General features: G+C 38.7%; 2 protein-coding genes across 2 annotated transcripts; one reads left to right on the top strand and one right to left on the bottom strand.

Annotated features, from left to right (window-relative positions):
- Window positions 1–1,230: 1,230 nt before the first annotated feature.
- On the bottom strand, window positions 1,231–7,092 carry nae1 (nedd8 activating enzyme E1 subunit 1). The gene is made up of 20 exons (XM_072380750.1): window positions 7,004–7,092; window positions 6,494–6,597; window positions 6,345–6,405; window positions 6,217–6,247; window positions 6,039–6,110; window positions 5,753–5,832; window positions 5,531–5,640; window positions 5,296–5,405; window positions 5,120–5,182; window positions 4,926–4,989; window positions 4,736–4,827; window positions 4,575–4,634; window positions 4,320–4,453; window positions 4,093–4,168; window positions 3,566–3,605; window positions 3,025–3,111; window positions 2,804–2,896; window positions 2,510–2,624; window positions 2,376–2,425; window positions 1,231–2,257 (listed from the first exon to the last, which is right to left on the bottom strand). The coding sequence occupies exons 1-20, from the start codon at window positions 7,051–7,053 to the stop codon at window positions 2,148–2,150; spliced, it is 1,602 nt and encodes a 533-aa protein (XP_072236851.1). The 5' UTR covers window positions 7,054–7,092; the 3' UTR covers window positions 1,231–2,147.
- Window positions 7,093–8,318: 1,226 nt separating this feature from the next.
- Window positions 8,319–17,883, top strand: ca7 (carbonic anhydrase VII). The gene is made up of 7 exons (XM_072381262.1): window positions 8,319–8,396; window positions 8,834–9,031; window positions 12,866–12,984; window positions 14,193–14,288; window positions 14,659–14,721; window positions 14,813–14,968; window positions 17,484–17,883. Exons 1-7 carry the CDS (start codon window positions 8,360–8,362, stop codon window positions 17,601–17,603), a joined length of 789 nt encoding a protein of 262 aa, XP_072237363.1. The 5' UTR covers window positions 8,319–8,359; the 3' UTR covers window positions 17,604–17,883.
- Window positions 17,884–21,183: the final 3,300 nt, after the last annotated feature.

Genomic DNA, 21,183 nt, shown 5'->3' on the forward strand with positions numbered 1-21,183 from the left:
TTCATGTCCAAGTTTTAGATTTCTTTGATATTGTAAAACTAAGAAATTGAAAACCTGGTGTGAAATTTTTTATTTATTTATTTTTTTTACTTGTACATGTGAGCCGTAACTCAATACATTGTTACCATAGACCACGTTTGATTTAAGGTTTTTTAATTTAGTTGTGGTGAAACTTTCAGTTTTTAAAATTCCATTTTTCCCCACTGCTTGGTTCTACTTGAAAACTATTGTTACATTTGTCACGTGGGCGTCTCAGTAAAAAAGTGTTTAAAAAGACGAATAACAAGCCTGTTGTTTCAGTTTGGGCTCCTTGGCCTGTTTGTTTCTTTGTTATCTCTCATCAGTAACCATCCTTACAAGGGTGGGGGTGTTGAGTTACAAGGACACACAACTGTTCTCGGGTCTTACAGTGTGAAGCAGACACAGAGCAACATCAAAAACGTTTTGGTAGGTTTAAGATGACCCATTGTGAATGATATATGTTAGGATGATGACACAGATGTGCAGTCAGGCTGACACATAACAATCAACATCTGTTAAAAGACAGACTCATATTTTAAGTGGTTAAAAGTTAGTTTTCTGATTATTTCAGTTTCTGGTGACTATATGTAAAGTTTGCCTTGTTTGTATATTTAAAATTAAAAGAAGGAAGATGTTCTGTTTCGCCCCGATAAGCCTGGCACTACATGGCAATCTAAAGAGGCAAGGAGAGGATGGTTGGTTGGATGGATGAAGACACGATAATCTTTAAGAGGCAGCGGACAAATTCTTGATTTAGGAAAAGGCCAGAGTACATCTTGGCAACCAGCTCAGACAGACGGGGATGGCGTGTATGAGTGTGTGTGACAAAATGTGTCACAGATGCAGGTTGGGAAGCATGCGGGTCGTGGAGTGAGGTCTGCTGAGGTCACATTTTCATTCAGCAAAATCTAGCGGGGGAGGGGGGGGGGGAGAACCACACAAAGTCACAATGATCCTCATAAAAACAATATCCTGGCAAGAATCTGTGCTGCTCATCACACCATAGTCATTATGAAGACCACACAGCATCTACTGCCGAGAAACATCGTACTGGGTAATAGTTAACATTCCAAGTCCTTCACTTGATTACGTCAAATGCAGCATGAATCCAATAGTGATCATTCATAGGTCAGTATTCTGGTCTGTGATCAATAAATGGTTAAAGAGGGGACAGTGCCCTCTGGTGTTGAATAAAAGTAATGTTAACTCTCAATCTAAATCCTGGGTCACGTGGATTCAGCTTGGAGGTAAGTCATATTACAGGCGTCCCAAGCAAACCACATGCTTGTCAACGGACATTTATTTGGGGTAGATATAAACTCTGTAATAAATACCAGGCAACAAGTAAAAAAAAACAACAAAAAAAAACAGTGCCTGAGAGTGATACATTGGGCAGCCATTGTACACACACTGATGCAGAGCAACACAGATTTTTATGGGGGTAAAATGATTGTGACAAAGTAATCAATTGATGCAGTGTTTAAAAATTTTTTTTAAAAAAAATCTGTAAAATAGCATTAGCTCGAAACACAATGAAAAAACTCTTAGCTCCCTCATCAGAATTCGACACTGAATGCTCTGAAGTCCTAAACACAACTCTCATTTAAAAAAAATGTTTTACGTCAATATCAGTTTAACCTTAAAGTGTTTTCTCAACTGTAGCAGATGAGCTGAGGTCATTACAAGTGCTGAATGCGTCATGGTCCATTTCTACATGAAAATAAACAGATTTGGGTAAACTGTTGAGTCTTTTATATCAATGCATGACAGTTAAAACGTTACATGTTTTTACAGAGGTGGCTCCAAGCACAATAACAGACAGCTGGAACAAGTGCATACAAAGTGCTGCGATGTCGTAATGTATCGTCACAGATTAAACTACTAAATGAAGGTTTTCACAAGCTATTTGCAAGCTTCAGTCCAGGTTTTGTTTAGAATAAAAAGGAGAAAAGAAAACCCCATATGTGCTCCGTGTCCTGAATTTCTCATTTGGAGAAGCACTTTCAAATTTGAGCGCATTTCTCAAACCCTAAAAAGTAGTTTACAGCAGATCTAGCAGAGTCATTTCATCTTTTCACCATTTTCTCAGATTCATCTGTTGGTAAGCACAGGAGCACTGACTGCATTCACAACTGAAACGTTGCAGAGGTCTGCGACATTGCATTATAAATAAAAGTGTTGTTGAATGGCACAAACTGGTGGCTGATGATCTTGATGGCCTCTTGAGCAGCTGATCCTACACAAAAACATGTTGCCAGAGGTATTTTTAGCAGCGCAGTGGGGTCGGGGGGGTTGTGATTAGACAGATAAGACATCATGTGTCAATGAATTATCAAAGAGCACTCAGACTTTACCTCCTAAAAATGCAGAAACTGTGTGTGGCTCTGCTGCACCGTACCGGCAGCTGCAGGGATGAAACAGTTACAAGTTAGATGACAGTGTTTGATATCCACTCTAAACAGCCAATCCAGCAGTGACCTGGACTTACAACTCGTGCATGTAGTCGTCTTTGATGTTGACATTGAGGCTGTACTCCTGCAGCAGGCTGTTCACGCACAGCTTCAGTTTGCTGATGTCCTCTTCCACCTGGTAGTTATACACTCCTGTGGTAAAAGAAAAGACTTTTTTTACTTTTCTTTCGTACATGTTACGCAAGCTGGTCTGACAACCACCAATAAACCTGCAAGATGTAGAAAAATCTTCAACCCAGCAAAAAGCTAAATGACTATTTGATTTCGTGCAGTTGTAAGACTTCAAAATGGAGGTGTAAAACACGTCTTACCTGGGTAGCGGGAGTGCTGCTGATAGAAGCGATCGACAGCACGAAGCATGAGGTAGAAGACCATCTCGCTGTCTGGATTGTCCATACATGAAGCTGAGAAGACAACGCTATGATTACCAGCCGAATTTGCCTTCTGCTTAGAGCAAAAAGAACTAAAGGGACCTCAAACACGTACAATAAAAAAAGACCAAAGTTGAGCAAGACGTTAACCTCAAACTTACTGATTTCATCTTTATTTACTGAATCCACATTATACTCTTCAGCCAGAGACCTGCAGCGCACCACCCGCAGGAAGGATGCATTCTTACCTACAGGCAAACACAATTTCCTACAGTTAGGAATAAATCGACTGCAGTCGTAGCAATCTTAATAAAAAAATACCCCGATCTTAATTCATCATTTCCTATCAGTCCGCACACACAGTACAAATCTCAAACAGATAAACAAAAAACTTTGATGTTAAACAGGAAGCGCTGCTGTATGAGGACAACCAGGGTGAACATAGAGATGAATATAGAGTCGGTCAGTGTATGTACGCCGCTCACTATGCATATCTAAAAAGGTTTTCAGTGGGTATATCTACATGCACGGTACAACAGATATTATGAATAATTACGTCAGCGGAGGATTTTGATAAGTTCACAAAAAAACAAACATACAGACAATTGTGGAAGCGTGTAGCGTAAAGACACTCATCAATTATTACTAAAGAAAATAAACAAGTAAGCATAAAGGAAATTAATTAAAGAACGGGATGCTTACAGAATAACTTGATGTCCTTCTCAGAGATGCTTTCTGGTGGCTGGAGAACAGAAGTGAAAACCCATTTTCTTTGGATCAAACGCATTTCCAACAACACATTTCATTCCTCATACAGAATATTTGTGGAGGAGATGTATTTAACTGAATGGAGCTAATATGGATTTGAATGAACTTAGTATAATCAGATTATAATTGGATTGAACTGGACTGTATCTGTAAAGTATTCTTGAGATTATTTTTGTTGGGAATTGGCATGTTGTAACTAAAATTCAACAGAATTGAATAATAAAAAAAATGGTACGCCTTAATCACCATCAAGGAAAAATAAATACACAAAGGTCCTAACTTGAGCAAATTTGGTTTCCCAGATTGGTGCATTGATGCAGCGGAGTGAATATATTCCAGCAGAATCCATGTTGTTAAATCAGTTTTTTCTCAATACATCTAAATGATGGTGGACAAGTTCAATGGCCTGAGACAAGACTGAAATATTCCTTCTCAAAGATGATTTTGGTTTATAGACACACCTTTCCAATTGACTGTAGGAGAAATTCTATGTGCTTTGAAACCGCTGCTGCATCTTGCATGGCCCTTTCCCTGTAACTGCAATTTCAACACAAAACAATAAAGAATAAAAATCAGTAAAATATGCATCAGCATTACCACATCATTATCAGAGCTGGCTGGATCATGTTACCCTCGTGCCCTCATCATATTCATCTACACAGCTGGCACCCGAATATTCTCCACTTACACATTTTGTAGGTTGATGAACTTCTGAGAGTCTGCGATCATGTCTGGGATGGTTCCCCTTACAGGAAGGCTTCCGTTTCCATCGCTGTGAACGAACTCCTTTACAGCTCGCAGCATCACCCAGAAGGACGAACTCTACAAACACACAGAAAAGAAAATCTGTTAGAAACATACCACGTTAAAATAAAAAGATATATACATGTATATTTGTGTATTACTGTGATGAAGAAATAAATAAATAAATAAATAAATAAACCTGTGCTGTGATGTTGTTACACTGCTCGCTATTGAAGAGGTCCTCAAATGTGCTCGGAATCTGCAGAAATAAGAGACATTACAAGAGGAACAACAGACTGCCAAGGGCTTTAAAAGTTGATAAAGGCTCTTAAAAACCAAAGAGAATGGGAGATCTGGTACCTTGGTTGGATTTAAAGCAGTATTGACATTCTTTATAGCTTCCTCAAAGTTTTCCTCTTCCTCTGGGACACCACTGTCATTCTTCATGATCCCTAAGTGGAGAAAAACAAACAAAAAAAACACCTTAGCCAAGGTGTACAGTCAAGGGGACGGACTTGAAAGCAGCTGTGATCCAGAGGTAGACAAATACCTTCCCGAATAACTTGTCTGAAGGCCTCTTTCTCCTTGTAATTTTTTGGTGGCTGACAGTTGTGCTGCAACAGCAAACAACAAGGGAAGAGTAAAACATACAGTAAACAACAACGCTCACAAATAAATACAAGCGTTGGAGTGCTCGATTGACATGTTGTTATCAGAAAGCCAAAACAGAGTTGCTCTTCATACCTCACTGAGCCATCTCTCCAAGTATTTGGCAACAATGATTATCCACGGCGTGTGACTGTGATCCTACAGATTAAATGGGGAATGGAGGAAAACTATCAGCCAATAAGTCAATAAGTTTTTCATCACAGTTACAATAGTTTTAATGAACTGATATACATGCCCAAATGACAACACACCTTCTTGTCCATGCTACCAAGGTCATAGGACTCAATGTGGTTCTTAAATTCTTCAAAAGGCTGATCTAATCTTAGGTCTTCCAAGGCATTGTCTGGATGAGATTCAATCACTAAAGAGGGAGGCAGCAAAACATGCAAGTAACACGTAAACTACGGAATAATCTGGATGACAAATATGCTGTTTGAAATGACAACAAGTTAAGCTTAAATAAGGAAAACCGCTGGGGCCACTGACCTGTGTGCTCCTGCACCACCAGCCTCATGTAGCCTATAAGGCCATAAGTTTTACAGACTAGGAAAGGTACAGAGGCACTCCACAGAACTGAGGCGAGCCGCAAACACGTGCTGTTGAACATCAGACAAGTTATGTGGAGAAACAAAACAGCCATAAATTAAGCCGATCTAACACAAGTTTCTGCAAAAACAGGTAGGAAGATAGATGGATAGCATTTTATACCTTTCTGGCAACTGGACACCAATGACTATGGTAAACCTGTGGAAAAACTCTGGATCATTGTCCAGAAGCTTATCTGGACTCTGTAAGAGAATAAAAAATAAATGACAGATCAGTGTCGTCTTGTATTCACAGATATCTCTCTTAACCTGTAGAGTATCTTTCGTTGTGATGCGAATTAGTATAATTTAAATATTGTAATGGCAATAAATTTCCTTCTTATTGCTAATTAAACTTAATCAATTCTGTAAAAACATCTACTGTGGCAGGTTAAAACTTAAATGCCGACCTCCTCAACAAAGTTTCCCGATACATCACTGTTCAGTTCTTGCAGCAGTTCAGTGGTAGCCTGTGCTCTGTTCTGCAACACACAAACAAAGATAAAGGCTCACACTCCATTCTTCTAAAGGAACAGAATAAATTGATCACACCACATTGATGATCTAAACAATTTTAGTAATGCTTACCTTTCCAATGCTGTTGTTATTAAGGAAAAAGCTGCGGGACGAGATTAAGTCGAATGAGCTCAGTTGCCATCACACATGCATAACTAATCATTTTAGACTAAGATAATCTGCCAAAAAAGCAGTCTCACTTGTTCCCTGCATCTTCCCCAGACACCGTGTGTCCATCAACTATGGTGAACGCTCCAATTCCTGTCAAATAGAACCGTTCACGTGATAAGACAGATGTTTAAATCACCATCAACAGGACCATCACCAACACTGAGCCACACCTACTTACCTGGAAGTACTAAATTCTTCAGTATCTCTGTTCCCGTTGCAGTGGCGTTGATGAGACATACATGTGCATTTTCCAGTGCTTCTTGACCATGGTCACCCCACAGTCTGAAAGCATAAACCATAACAAGGCGTCATTCTACTATCAAATCATCATCCGGTGTAACGACACAGTCAGGCACCGTACAGTTTTGATAGCACCCACTGTCCTGAGCCCTTACTTCTGTTAAACCGTTAAATATAGCCATTATAGGTTATGAGAGCGTGGCAGCTATCACTGCAGAGGCTGGAAGCTCCGATGAACGAACAAACTCTATGCAGAGACTCGGAACGACCCATCACATCAACCTCAAAGCTAACGATGCTTATGCTAAATAACAAGCAGTGAGCTAATGCTAGCTGACGGTAGCACTCCAGCCTCGCAAACGTCTCCTCAGCAACCACTCATATCAAATACCCTAAACAGTCAAATAATTACATTTCTGTATGAAAACCGTTTTACTTCCAAACTCACCTAAGCTGTCTGTCGTATTTTTGTTCCTTGGAGGCTTTGGTGGCTGCCATGGTAGCTTTCCAATGAGTGACGTTTATGGACGTATAGTTACATCCGAGCAGAGCTATAGCTCTGCATCCGAGTCGCCAGATTCGACACAGATATGGCGGCGCGAAAATCCATAGACGCACTTTCGACACAAACCAATGGCAAATCGAAATTAACATTTACATCATGTTTTGAATAGAAAAAAAGAAAGATTTATTGTTATTTTTTCATCATGCATGGTGAGAAAGTGGGAGGGAATTAAGGCAGAAAAACCACGCCACTTTAAGAACCAAAACCAAGGCATGGTATTTGCGAAAAGAAATATACTGATTGATTATTACTAAATTTGTCACTTGGAGTTTTAGGTTTAACACTGGAAATTAAACGGCAACTTTCAGTCAAACAGAAAGACGAATCACAAGAAAGCAAACAACACATTCACACATAAACTTACAGAAACATACACACACTATACGCATCCATGTCCAGCTCTATACACATATACATACATACAAACAACTTGATATTAGTAGAAACAAATAAGCACATCAAGTGATGATGCAAAAGTCCTGTGTACATCTAACATGCATCCCAGAAATAACAACACATAACAAACTGTGCAGTATAATGCAGAACAAGTTTACATTCACATACGAACACATAGGCAAAAGTGATTAATTGTATCCATATAAACAAACTGATTCATATTTTACAGAGCATTTGATACATTATACATACATGGGGAACTTAAGAGAACATACAAGACAGTGTTGCTGAAAAACGTCACACATTAATGCACATAATTCATTAACTGTGGATCAAATAAGAAATGAAAAGAAAGAAAAAACTAAAGGAAAGGTTTGAAAATGCCCCAAAAGAAACAGACATGGAAGAAGTCAAAGTTTTCAGTTTATTAAAAGTAGAAGCTACGCCTAATTCTGTCCATCATGCAACACTTGGATTTTGCAGTTTGTGTTCATTTTTGCTTCTACAGGCTATTTTTTAAAAATTCTGTAGCCTTTATTGATTATGTATTCTAAACTGGGAACACTCTTTATACAACAATATAAGTCCGAGGTGACGTACAGAAAGAGAGTTCATTGACCCCACTGTATTTTTTTCAAGATAGTATCTGTCCCGATGGGATGACACTAGGCAAGGTAGGTGTGTGTGGGTGTGAGGGGGCGTGTTAAATAAGGATAATTGTACTTCTCCCGAGGTGCAAATCGACATCACCCGAGGCAACGGATAATCCCTGTTTTCGCCGTTCACGTGCGCGCCAGCGTCAGAACAGGTATCTTGGTCCGAGTTGAACTACGAACCGAGACGATGACAGGCCACAACTGGGGATACGGAAAACAGGACGGTGAGATTTTGTCAGAGATTTTTGTTTAATTGAACTCTCTTCTCACGTGTTTCTCACTTGGCTCTGCAGACGGGCGCTGAGTATAAACACGGGAGCATACATTAAAATGGCTGTTAATGCGAGATTAGCTCCGCGGTTAAAGGGATGACGGTTGTCACGTTAACCCGAGAGTCCACTCGTGACTTCGTCCTGAACTCCTTAGTGTAAAATGTTTTATAGGCTGGATTTGATCGTGATTTTTTTCTGTCATTAGTCATTAGTCTAACCTGAATTTATCTTGAGTTCTTGGTGTAAATTTGGAGGTGGTCTGTTTTTTTTTTGTTTGTTTTTGTTTAATTCACTTTAGAGAGATTTATTTTTCATTCAAAGGGAATTAATTTATGAATTTTTGCTGTATTGTGAATTTACATGACATTTTCTTCATGTATGAATTCAAGGTCCTTCAGCATGGCATGAAAACTACCCCGTTGCCCAGGGTAACCGGCAGTCTCCTATAGACATCGTCCCTCATCAAGCTGCCCATGACCCCAGCCTGGGTCCGATCGTCCTGAACTATGATCTGTGTACCTCCATTAATATCTCCAATAATGGACACTCCGTAGTTGTGGAGTTTGATGACTCGGATAATCGCTCAGGTGAGGAAAAATGTGCCTTGATTTGCATTTGCTGTAACTTCAGCCTCAGTTTTTGTTAAGAGAACAAACAACACACCTTTGGGAAAAAAAAAAAAAACAAACTGTTAGCCTATCTGTTCAAATGGGTTAATTTTTCTGGGTTTGAGATCTGCATAATCCAGGCAGAGAGCTTCCGCATATATGTATGTAGTGAAAATAAAATAAATATTTTTATCTTGGTGTCTTTGCAGAGACAATGTACATTGATATGAAAACCTAAATCATTTAATGATTATTGGCTGTCTTTCAACTTTTGACAAAGGTCACAGTTCATAGATAATCACATATTTGCCACCTGCCATGTAGCAGAGATCTGTGCCAAAATATTGAAAAAAGTGGGTTTACCTTGATTCTTTTTTAATTTTTTTGGATGATTCAAACCATGTGCACGGCTGACCATAATAAAAGGTTCCAAGTAAACCTCTGATTATGCTGCGGAAAAGTGCATCCAACACTTATCTGCATGACTGCCTGTCTACTGGACAAAAGATATAATCACCTGTAGATGATCTCAGAGGATATCATGACAATGTTTGTCTTTATCACTGGGTGGATCCATATTACCCACCTTTTACCCACCATTTCCACGAGCGATAAGCTCAGAAATGTGGGCAGTTTAGCTCCAGCAAGTTTTCACACAGCGAGCAGATGTTAGTGGGAATATATTAAATAAAGAAGTGGCCTTTTAGAGAAATATGTACAGCTTCTTGAGCATTTCTACATATTTAAAACGAGGTGCGCAGATTCTCTAAACCTGCTGGTGTCTGTAGTGCACGCCGTGTATTGCTGAGTCTGGGTGCATTTGTGTGTTATTGCATGTCGTGACTCACTTCTGTGTCATTGTTTTGGAAAGAATAGAAGTGCGGAGAAAAATAAGTTCCGTCAACTGCAGCACACAACTCAGTTTTATTTAAATAGTACCTTTTAAACACAAGTGTTACACAACGTGGGGCAAAAAACAAACCAAAAAAAGCAAGAACGTTAACAACACTTACTGATATAATTTAAATGGCTATAAAAGGGAAGAGTAAAAAAAAAGAAAAAAAGAAACTCAAACAAAAAGCCAAATAGAAAATGGGTACTGCACAAACAAATCTTTAAAGTTAATATAAGCTTTTTCACATTATTATGTTTTAAGGTTGGTCTTAAAAATGGAGACGCATTAGTTTTCAGCCTCTTCAGTTTTATACTGATAATGAATTATGTGAGAGTTAAATAACATCTGGCTCTGAGTCCAAGAAGATTTTTTTTATTTAAAAATTGAAAAGATGGATTAATTGTGTTAATTTTTCAGTGTGCTATTTTTTTCCTCCTGCAGGCATTAATCTTAGCATTATCAAGGTCAGAGTTGGCGTGATTATGACCATATTTAAGTATCTTATTCAGCACAGCATAGACAGAACCTGCTCTTTTCTTGTCCTCGAGATATTGTATTCCATCTTCATACCTGATACAGATCACATTTATTTTAAAAGTGCATCTATTTTATTTTATTTTCTTAAGAGGAAGAGGACAAGTTTGCTTTGTACAAGTGCAGCATAGCTATCAGGCTTTGTTATGATCTGTTTATTAGATGCTGCCTGCAGCGCCACAATGAAGAAGCCAATACTCATTAGTGCAGAGTACAGACCCATCCGATATATATCATATCCATCCGATAATCAATTTAGTATATTGTGGACACAAGAGAGCCTACTATCTACTTTAATAAATAGATAGAAACTTTCTGAATACACTTTTTAATACTACTAGGGACATTGGATGGGAAGAGAGGGGTGAACTGACACCAGCCAACCAACGAGAGCAGGGCTCTCCCTTAGTAAATCAGTGAAGGACACCGTTACAATACAGTTAGTCCCATATTTTAATTCAGTTCAGTTTATTTATATAGCGCCAAATTACAACGAATGTCATCTCAAGGCACTTCAATAATGCAGTCCAATTCAAGCCAATTAGGTCCAAAGGCAATAACTTCAGTTTTGTATGAATTTAGGAGCATCCAGGTCTTTGTCGTCAAGACATGCTTGCAGTCTGACCAACCTACTGGTTTCATAGATGAGTGCAGCTGAGTGTCATCAGCAATGGAAATTCATACCATGCTGTCTAATAATGTTACCTAATGGAAGCATGTATAAAGTGAAAAGAACCGGCTCAACAAGCACAGAACCCTGTGGAACTCCATGACTTACTCTGGTGTGCGAGGAAGATTATTGTTTAAGAATAGGAATAAAAATTCCTTTATTTGTCCCACAGTGGAGAATCTTTCACATTACAGCAGCAGCAATAAGAGATAAAAAAAATAGTAAAACAATTTCAATATAGAACATATATACATACGTATATATATACACACGGGACAGAGCTGGCCTTCTTGATCAGTTTATCAAGTCTCTTCCTGTAAGCCGTCGAGATGTTGCTCCCCCAGCAGACCATTCCGTAAAAGATGGCTGATGCCAACACGGTGTCATAGAAGGTGTTCAGGAGTTCCCCCTGCACTCCATAAGACCTCTGTGTAAATGATCACAAAGTTCAGCTTCTACAATTTTTTCAAGATCTTTCGACAAAAAAAAGGAAGATTGCATATAGGTCGATCATTAGCTAACACCTGTGAATAAAGAGCAGGTTTTTTTAAAGGAAACGTTTAATTACAGCAAGAGATCGACTGGGCAGAAACAATTCAAATCAGGTTCTAAAGATAATTCTAAAGCTGCTGTACTTGATGATACATCAGTGATAATAGTGGGAAGGATTCCATGAATCTTCTCTCTAACAGAAATAATTTTAGTGGTAAAGAATCTCATGAAATCACCACTACTGAGAGTTAAAGGAATGCATGGCTCACTTTGTCAGCCTGGCTACAGTGCTGAAAAGAAACTTGGGATTGTTCTTACTCTCTTCTATCAACAATGAATAATAAGCAGTTCTAGCTTTACGGAGGACTTTCATATATTATCTTTCCAGGCTAATTGAGACTCTTCGAAATTAGAGGAATGCCATGGTCTCTTTAGCTTTCTTGCAGTCTGCTTTAAAACACACAGCTGTGAATTAAACCAAGGAGCCAACCTCTTCTGACTGATTACCTTCCTTTTCAGAGGGGCAACGTTGTCCAGTGTTGTACGCATTGAAATTGTAGTGCTGTCAACAAGAGAGTCAAGTTTTGCCGGAGTAAAGTTTAGGTAGCTGTCCTCTGTAATATTTGCACATGGCAGGGAAGAAAATGATGATGGATGATGATGATTTTAGTGCATAGAGCTGTTGGAATACATAAGTTGTCTTCCTCACTTAGCCTCTTTGCACATATATTTGATGAAGCTTATTAGAACCGGATGTTGCCACAGCCTCACACACATTATATCACACAAGTGACAGCAAAGGAACCCTGTTAGTGATGCTGAGAGAGGCGGTGGTCATTGTGTGTCATCCTGGTTTTACCAAATTCACTAAGTGCACACTGACAGACTACAGTTAGTATATTTAGATTTTTCTCCAAAGTTGCCGACAATCAGTGGTCCCCGGATTAAAGTAGGGACATCCATGTTAAATTCTACATATTTGTTTTCCTCTTAAGCTAAGGCTAGTTCCCTGAGGCTCTGATCAATGTGACTGCTGGTTAGACAGGCAGTGTGTCTGCTAACATCTCAACTTTTAATTAGAAATTTGATGAAGTTTGCTGTGTGATGACAGGTTGACTCATCCTGTGGTGATTGTATGTAGGAAACCAAGCTGTTTTGGGTGATGTATACGTGTGTAAGACTTCCAAATCTCAAAACTTTTTATTTTGACCTTTTCCCACAGTGATCCAGGGAGGCCCTCTGGACAACCCCTACAGACTGAAACAGTTTCACTTCCACTGGGGTGGAAAGGGATGCGATGGCTCCGAGCACACTGTTGAAGGAATTGGCTATGCATCAGAGGTCCGTGCTTCGATCTGAATATTTCTGTGTGTCAGTGTCTGATAATTTAGAAAAGAGTTTTTAAAATAAAAAAAGTCATCTTTCCAAGTAAGTTTTGCATTCACTGCTTTTGGACTAAGTAAGCAGTTAACATAAATGCTATGTCGACTGAAGACGCAAAAAACTCCACTGTCATGAAATAAATAAGTAGAGATGCGAGTGGGGAGATGCTCTCACTATTATATAGCTGCTTTGTATTTTTCTATGACTGACCAATCAGAGTAGAATGGGCCTTTTATGAGGGGCACCAGGGGCATTAAAGGAACAAGCTTGCCAAAGTGGAGCATACCTGTTAGAGCGTGATGAGAGATGCTGCAGCAACATTCATTATGAGAAAATGAAAGTGTTCTTTGCACACTTTAGCATGTCACCCAAACAAATACAATTGTGAAACTGATTCATTAGCCACCAGTTCAGAGCAATCCTGGAGCTAACAATACCAGCTCACACATAATATCATGATAAACACATATGTCACATAAGTCTGAATACATGCCCATTGGGATTCCCCATTGACACAACAAAATGTCTTGGCCCCTTATTGTAACCTTAACCATCAGTAAGACTAAATTTGAATGCCTATGCCTAAACCTAACCATAACCTAATTCTAACGCTAACCCTAAAACCAAGTTTTACCTAAAAAATTCATTTTGTGCCCATGGCTAAAGAAAAAAAAATCCATCCATTCAGTCATCCATTTTCCAGACTAAACTCCCTTTTAGGCTCACATACAGGCTTTTATACCTCTTCCTATTAGACAAGAGATACACCCTTGACAGGGAACCAGTCCATCACAGGGCTCTCATAGAGACACACGGGTCCCTCACTCTTGTGGCAATGTAGAATAACTGGTTGAGCTAAAAACGGATATGCAATTTGGTACCACATTTTTCTATTAAATTAAATCAAAATGTACTTCTAATGCTAAAAAATAATGTTTGACGACTGGGTGCACTATATTCAGGACTTCATAGAGATGTTGAAGCAACAGTGGTGCATCATTCCTACTTTCCCAGAATAATTACACGCATAACATGACTGAAAGTGGAATGGACATATTTTCCATACAGTATATCATTTTATCAGTACATAGGATGACTTTGATTTATTTTACTTGCTTTTATTCTTGTTCTGTTTTCCTTATCTTCCATTCTATTCCTCTCTTTAGCTTCATCTAGTTCACTGGAATGCTGTCAAGTACAAGACATTTGGGGAGGCGTCGACTGCTCCCGACGGTCTTGCTGTTCTTGGAATTTTCTTAGAGGTAAGATATTTCTTATAAGTGCATTTTCTACCACCGTGCCCCTTTCCATCAGATCTCAGCAGGTGTTGATGAAGTCAACTTGAAGAAAAAGCAACCATGTTTGTATGCCATGGTAGCCCGATTGAAATTATATATATTTTTTCTTTTTACTGTTCAATTTGAGATGCTGAAAAACAGAAACAAAAAGTAAGATGAGGGTGATTCAACAGATGGGAAAAACTGCAAATCACAAAGCCACCTCTTGAATAGGCTAAGCTTCACCTTGTAATTGCTGTAGGTTAATGTGTGTGTGTTTATACGATATGAAGAAGTACACTGTTGACTCTCCAAACCTCACTAATCAATTTAAAAACACAATCTTTGATGTAAGACAGGTGATGACCACAGATGGCTGCATACGATAACGGACACCTTGTACATGGTGAAATATAAGGTGAGGGCTGGATTTGAACCTAAACAGATTATATTTATGACCTGCCCTCTGCGTTTTTGCTGTATTGTGAGAGCTTTGTGTTTCATTATAGGGGAGTATCACAGATTTTAAAGGTTTCAATCCCAAGTGCCTCCTACCCAGCAGCCTCAATTACTGGACCTACCTGGGATCACTGACCACGCCTCCCTTACTCGAGAGTGTCACCTGGATCATGCTGAAGGAGCCGATCACTGTATCTGAAAAACAGGTGAGAATGCATCTCGACTCTCCAACATGAAATTTCAAATATGAGCACACATTTGTTAGAATTAGTGCTTTGCATAATATTCCTTCATAATATTGAGGTTTATTTGTTTTTGGTCACCGAACAGTTTCTACCTTCATGTACACCTAGTATCATATTGTTTTATCTGTAGTAGGGTCCTATTATTTAAAGTTGTGTGACACACCAACACATACACAACATTAACCCCAATCCAAATGTCTTGACTGCGGTGGATAAGTAGGAAACCTCCTTTTCATAGATCCTTTATTTTACTAAACTAGAAGGCCTGCGATTACCGCCTCAAAAAGAGACTGTTGTAAGTATGCTGCATAAACTTTAGCACCAGAATGAAAGCATACATCCGTTATTTATATTAAATTAATTGGTCAAAGAATTTAAACAAAACTGCCTTCATTCAGGCATTTATAGCCTCTTTTTGTTGTTAAACCAAAGTTCAGAATCAGGGGGTTGATAGTGGGCTCGACCTCATATTTATCATTTACGATGGATGCTATGTTTGGGTGAAGTTGTTTTATCCAGCCCTCTTAGTACTGGATTTAATCAAAAAGTAGAAGTCCAGTAACCCCAGGTTGTCGACAAGTTAAGCTGACAATCTGCAGCACATCCAGTCCTGGTCCCCCGGTGAGCCGGTCCTGTGCTGCCAGCCTCTGGATTATACACTCCCTCTTTGCTGATCTCCTATGGTCTAGCTGTCTGTAAATCTGTGGCATCGCTGGATGTGAGGTGCAATTTGAGCAACTGGCCCCACAAACTATGACTCCAAGCCACAAGCCTTTGATCCCCTGTATCTGATTATCCTGATGGATGCATGACAGGATGAGCACAGGACTTTAATTGAGAAATGCTGGCATGGAGATGCAGCAGGAAACAATCCTTATGTAAAAGGGAATTATTTTGCTTTTCATATCCCCACATAGTGGTGCTGAATGTGAGTAGTTAGATTTTTTTGTGTGTGTGTGTGTGGGGGGGGGGGGGCACATTAATTAAAAAATCAGTAAAAGCAGTAGTATTCAGTGTTTTCCATTTCAGCAAATGGAATTAAAATATCATCATTATTTCATCCAACTAATCTTCTTTTTTTTTTTTTTCAAATTTTGATTTACAATTTCTTCTAATTACATTATTAAAAATGTTAAAAAAAAGACATTTCCATGTCTAATATGAATCATAATCATCTTTTTAAATTTATTTAATAATTTCGAACATGCAAAAAAAAGAAGAAACAATGGTCTTAGACAACATAAGAAGACAAATACAAAAATCTTTAAAAACTAAATAAAATAAAAATAAGATAACAATTGGTTTTTCATATCCGAAAAGAAGTGGGAGGAAGTAGAAACTTGTTTAATCCCACCCCATCTCCATAAATAGCCTCTCCCTGTTTTAAGTGGAAAAGCCTTTAGTCACAGCAATCCAGCAGTTCAAATATTTGCTAATAAGCTCTCCGCAGGGTGTCACCTGGATTTTGTGGCCACTCCTTTCTCAGCAGTAATGTCCATGTCTTTAATGCTGGAAGGTTTATTTGCCATTACTCTGGTCTTTTGCTCCCTCTACAGATTCTGGATGGGATTCAGGTCTGGATGCTGACTGAGACACTCAAAAACCTTCATAGAATTAGTTTCTGTCCATTTCTTGACCACTTTGGCTCGATGTCTCAGACCATTCTGCTTTTAAACCTGCTCATGGCCAAATTTCTCTGTGTGCTGTATTCCAGTCACCATGGTTTGCCACCATTGTGGTGTTCTTGGCTTTGAATCCTTCTTTCTCTTTTGTATTATCCTCTCATCTAAACACAGCAAAAAGCTTGTTTAGGATAAATGCTAGATATGTTTTCATGTGCCTGTCTTTTGTGAGGAGATTTGTCCTTGGCTGGCCTCCATGGACACTTCTCTTATAAAGTAACAGCTATACAGCTTTCGTTGAGGTATTGCTCCGATTCAGGATGTTCTTGGATTCTTCCTTGCTTCCTTCTCTTGTGAGCAGCAACAATGTTGGATCAGGTGCTTCTCACAATTGACGGTAACTGACGAGCAAAAAAAATGAAAAATGGCATGAATATGAGCAGCTTGGTTTTAATATTTGCCCAAATGATTAAAACATCAGTAAATCACACATTTCTATTAGAATGAAATCTTCATTTGCCTGCAGAGAATGTGGCCGTTGCAATCTGAGTTGATTCTGCAAACATTGGCCCTCCTGACATGTTCAATACTGCACGTAACTGCCAGTAAAAGTAGTCCTAAACTGTGACCAGGTATTTCAGGTAGAAGTTTAGCTCTTTGAAATATTATTGTTATAGTTTTGTTGGTTTTGGTCTCTTCATGGAGTAGTAGATTCACAGCATAGTGTTATTATGCATTGACATACTGTGCTTAAAAGGATCTACTGGGTTGTAAAGGTTGTGCACAGAACCTGTTTAACAAATAGAAAATCATCGCCTAAGAAGAATTTTGTTTTTCTGTCTCTCCCAACGTAGCTAGGGAAGTTCAGATTGCTTCTGTTCTCTGGAGAGGACGAAGAGAAGAGGATGCGCATGGAAAACAACTTCAGACCTCCCCAACCCCTCAAAGGCAGGAAAGTGCGTTCCTCCAATTAATTTGACGTCAAGACGTCTGAAACCATAGATAAAGGGGAAAAACAAGCTCTTATTAGACATTGAACGCATTCGTGTGAGTGTGATTTTACTTAAATGGTAGTTTTCTCCGAGGACTTATGATTTATTTTGCACAAAGGGGAAAAAAGACGAAATACTTTGTTTAATACATGTTTCTCTCTATTGGTCAGAAACTTGACTGACAGGCTGAATTTGAATGATTTTAGGGATGTGTAAAATGGATTTCATGAAAGAAAATGCTAATAATTGCACATAAAAATGAGTAGCCAAATGAAAAAAATGCATTTATGTTTTTGGTCATACTATAATGCAGTGTTATAATATTCTAAGCTAGAAGCTAGAAGCTAAGAAGATTTAAAGGCTTGATTTGAACTCATGTCCCCATAGCTACTTGAAGAAAACCTGCACGACCAAAGCAATATTATACAACAGCTAGCAGCAAGGACTTTCAGTTCCTGATATGCAGCTTTTGAGTTCATAGCATTTAAGTCTGCTCCTGTTTTCACATTCATACCATACCAGTCTGCTGTCAGTATAACCTTTTTACTGAGCATTCATCTCCTGATGATCTAGCCTACAGCTGGTGGATTCCTAGTTCTTAAGGCTCTAGATCCCCTTCAGTCAGATTATCTAAAAGCTCTGTTGTCCATGACAGAGGACACGAGTGACAGGTCCTTAAAGCTAAAGAGATACTCAACCTATAAGCGCCAACAGGGAGCTTATTTGGGATTTATTCATCTCTGGCAGCCCAGACAAGGCTGTAATGAAACTGTAATTTTCAGTCCAAGTCATTCTTTAGATCAGACTGGGTGCTGTTTCAGATTTGTTCGTCTGACGTGACGATGTAAGTCACAATGCTGTTAAAAGCTCACTTCTGCAGAGTCTGATACGTAAATGTCTGACAGAGGAGTCAGTGGTGCTCGGTGGTGAGTTCCGGCAACTTTGTGTAATGCTGGTGCTTGACGTAGTCGCGTGGAACTTGCACATGAAGAGTGATCCCTAAGATTTGTTTATGTTGTTGATATGAGAAAGTATTGCAAATGTAATTTATGGCCGGTTTGAAATTTTTTTTGTAATTTTTTTTAATAATTTGCTGAATAAAATTCTACTTTTGACCTTTATTTTTTTTTCTTATGAATGGGTGCTAAATGCTAATGTTAGGTCAATAGTTGTATGAGCCGGACTGTATAGTTTGGGATTTTGAAAGCTTTTGATTTGCAAAAAGTATCTAAAGGAAAACTGCTGACTGTTCACATAACAAGTAGGTTTTGTATTCATAAGATACTGTCATCAAAACAAAACTTCTTCTCTGCACGATGCCCATAACTGAGCCTTGTTTCTTATTTGACCAGCATACTTTGAAAGGAGGAGCCATTCAAGCAAATGTTTAACCTCATGCATACTGATAGTATGAGAAGTAATGCTGGGTTTATGGTAATCAATAGCCGGGTTGCGGCGTCAACCCTGCGATTAATTATTTACCGACTGTGATAACTGAATAAGTTGTGCTCCTTAAAGTCAGCGAAATGTGTGTAGTTGAAATATCCTCTGTGGATGTATAAAATGCAAATTTTTGAAGAGAAATCTGTCTGATTAAGTAAAGTTTAATAAAGAAATGACTTAATTGATGTTAATCAATTAATGTTTGTCACTTCAATGGTTTACTGGGTGCAGCATCTCTCCTTCAAGTTTCCATATTGCACTGGACCTGAGTTGGTTTTGAGTGAGCTTTGAACAGTGAGGCCCAGGCCTGTGAGAGAAGACTGGCTGTAAAACAGTTTGTGAACGGAGAGCTTTTTTTTTAAGACATTTTTCGAAAATGTTAAAGGTTCATTGTCATAAACTTGTGATATTAAATAAAACACCATGGATATGGTTCAATGGAAGACCTTCTTGTATCACCGATATCTAATCATGATAGAATGTAGATTAGTTGATTCTCATGTCTCTCTCAAACTTCCTCATCCGCTGTGCTTCTCTTTCCGTCAGTGACACTGCAGCAGTTCAGACTTGTGTTGTGGAAAGTTATATGTAAACGTTACGCTTTCATATTGAGAAACCGCAGAGCATGTCTGTGTGGGACTGCAGATTGTCAGACCTTCCTAAACGAGTAAACTCAAACATACCTTGAGTTAAACCAGAGATACAAAAAAATCCTGTGATGAACTCACATTTGTACATATGTTTAAGGATATTTTATGTTCTCAACACAGTTCTGAGTTTTACATTTTTTATTTATTCTTTTATATTCATCCACCCATTCATTTTCTATGCCCAGTTAATCCAATTTAGGGCCGCAGGGTTTGTTTAGCAGATTAATTAGAAGATCTTAAAGCTGTTAAGTTCATTGTTCTGTTAATATTCCTATTCCTTTGTGTATATTAGCGCCTCTACGGAACTCTAAAAGCACACAGGTTTAAAAGTTAAAAAATGACACCTAAAAAAAGAAAATATCATTTGGAGCTAACATCATTTTTCCAGACACTTGTGCGCACATGCACACACGTTTTAATAAACAGTACAGTTGCAGAAGGAATGACACATCGACAGAGAATATCATCTTCTTTTATTTAATTAAGAGACCAAGTAGCTAACCTGCAGGAACTCTTACTTGTTTTTGTTGTCGTTCTTTTTTTTTCTTCCTCTTCTTCCTCTTCTTCAACAAAACCCCAGAGAAATAAAATTTCACAGTAAAAATAAAATAAAACTACACTGTGTAACGATGGCAAAGATTTTTGGGACACAGTTTTAAAAGCTGTTTCAGTCGTCTGTATCTAATTTCTTTGCTTAACAACTGTTATCTTTTCATGGCCTTATAGTGAACCATTTATATCGACTGGCACGTTTGTTGTGCTTCAGCTTCAGGGGTCACCTTGAAAACAAGAAGGTTTTTACTGTGTGTTTATTTTCAGGGATTCCATCTAAATATGGTTGAACAATTATGCTCATGACTTAGTCAAATAAATAAAAACTGATGACTGAGTTATTCATGACTTTATCTTTCTGCTCTTCCCTCTATGCCTGCACCCTATCTCTACTCTGTCACCTCTGACAGAGTCGGACTAGTGGGTTCCTTCTATGAAGTTTATTGTTAGCTTTTTATATAGCTTGTTATATCCTCATTTGTAAGTCGCTTTGGATAAAAGCGTCTGCTAAATACATAAACATAAACATGACGTATCCATCCAACCATTCTATACCCACTTAATCCAGCTCAGGGTCGCAGGGAGGCTGGAGCCTATCCCAGCTGTCACTGGGCGATAGGCAGGGTACACCCTGGACAGGTCGCCAGTCCATCAAAGGGCCACACAGAACCAAACAACCGTGCATCCACAGGGAGAACATGCAAACTCCACAGAGAGGCGACGGTGCTGACCACCACACCACATGCAGCCCTCTTTGACATTCACCATGCTTTAGATATGTGTATGTCCAGCAGATGGCAATATGGAGTTATTTCTTAGCCTGAAGTAGTATATTCTTGTTTTTTTGGGGTGTTTGAATATAATCTTAAAAACACACAACAGAAGCTAAAATGTTTAAATGAAGGTTGGCCTATTTA

This window comes from Leuresthes tenuis, unplaced genomic scaffold (genome assembly GCF_036924035.1).
Source record: "Leuresthes tenuis unplaced genomic scaffold, fLeuTen1.0.hap1 SCAF_2, whole genome shotgun sequence".
Classification (NCBI taxonomy): Eukaryota; Metazoa; Chordata; class Actinopteri; order Atheriniformes; family Atherinopsidae; genus Leuresthes; species Leuresthes tenuis.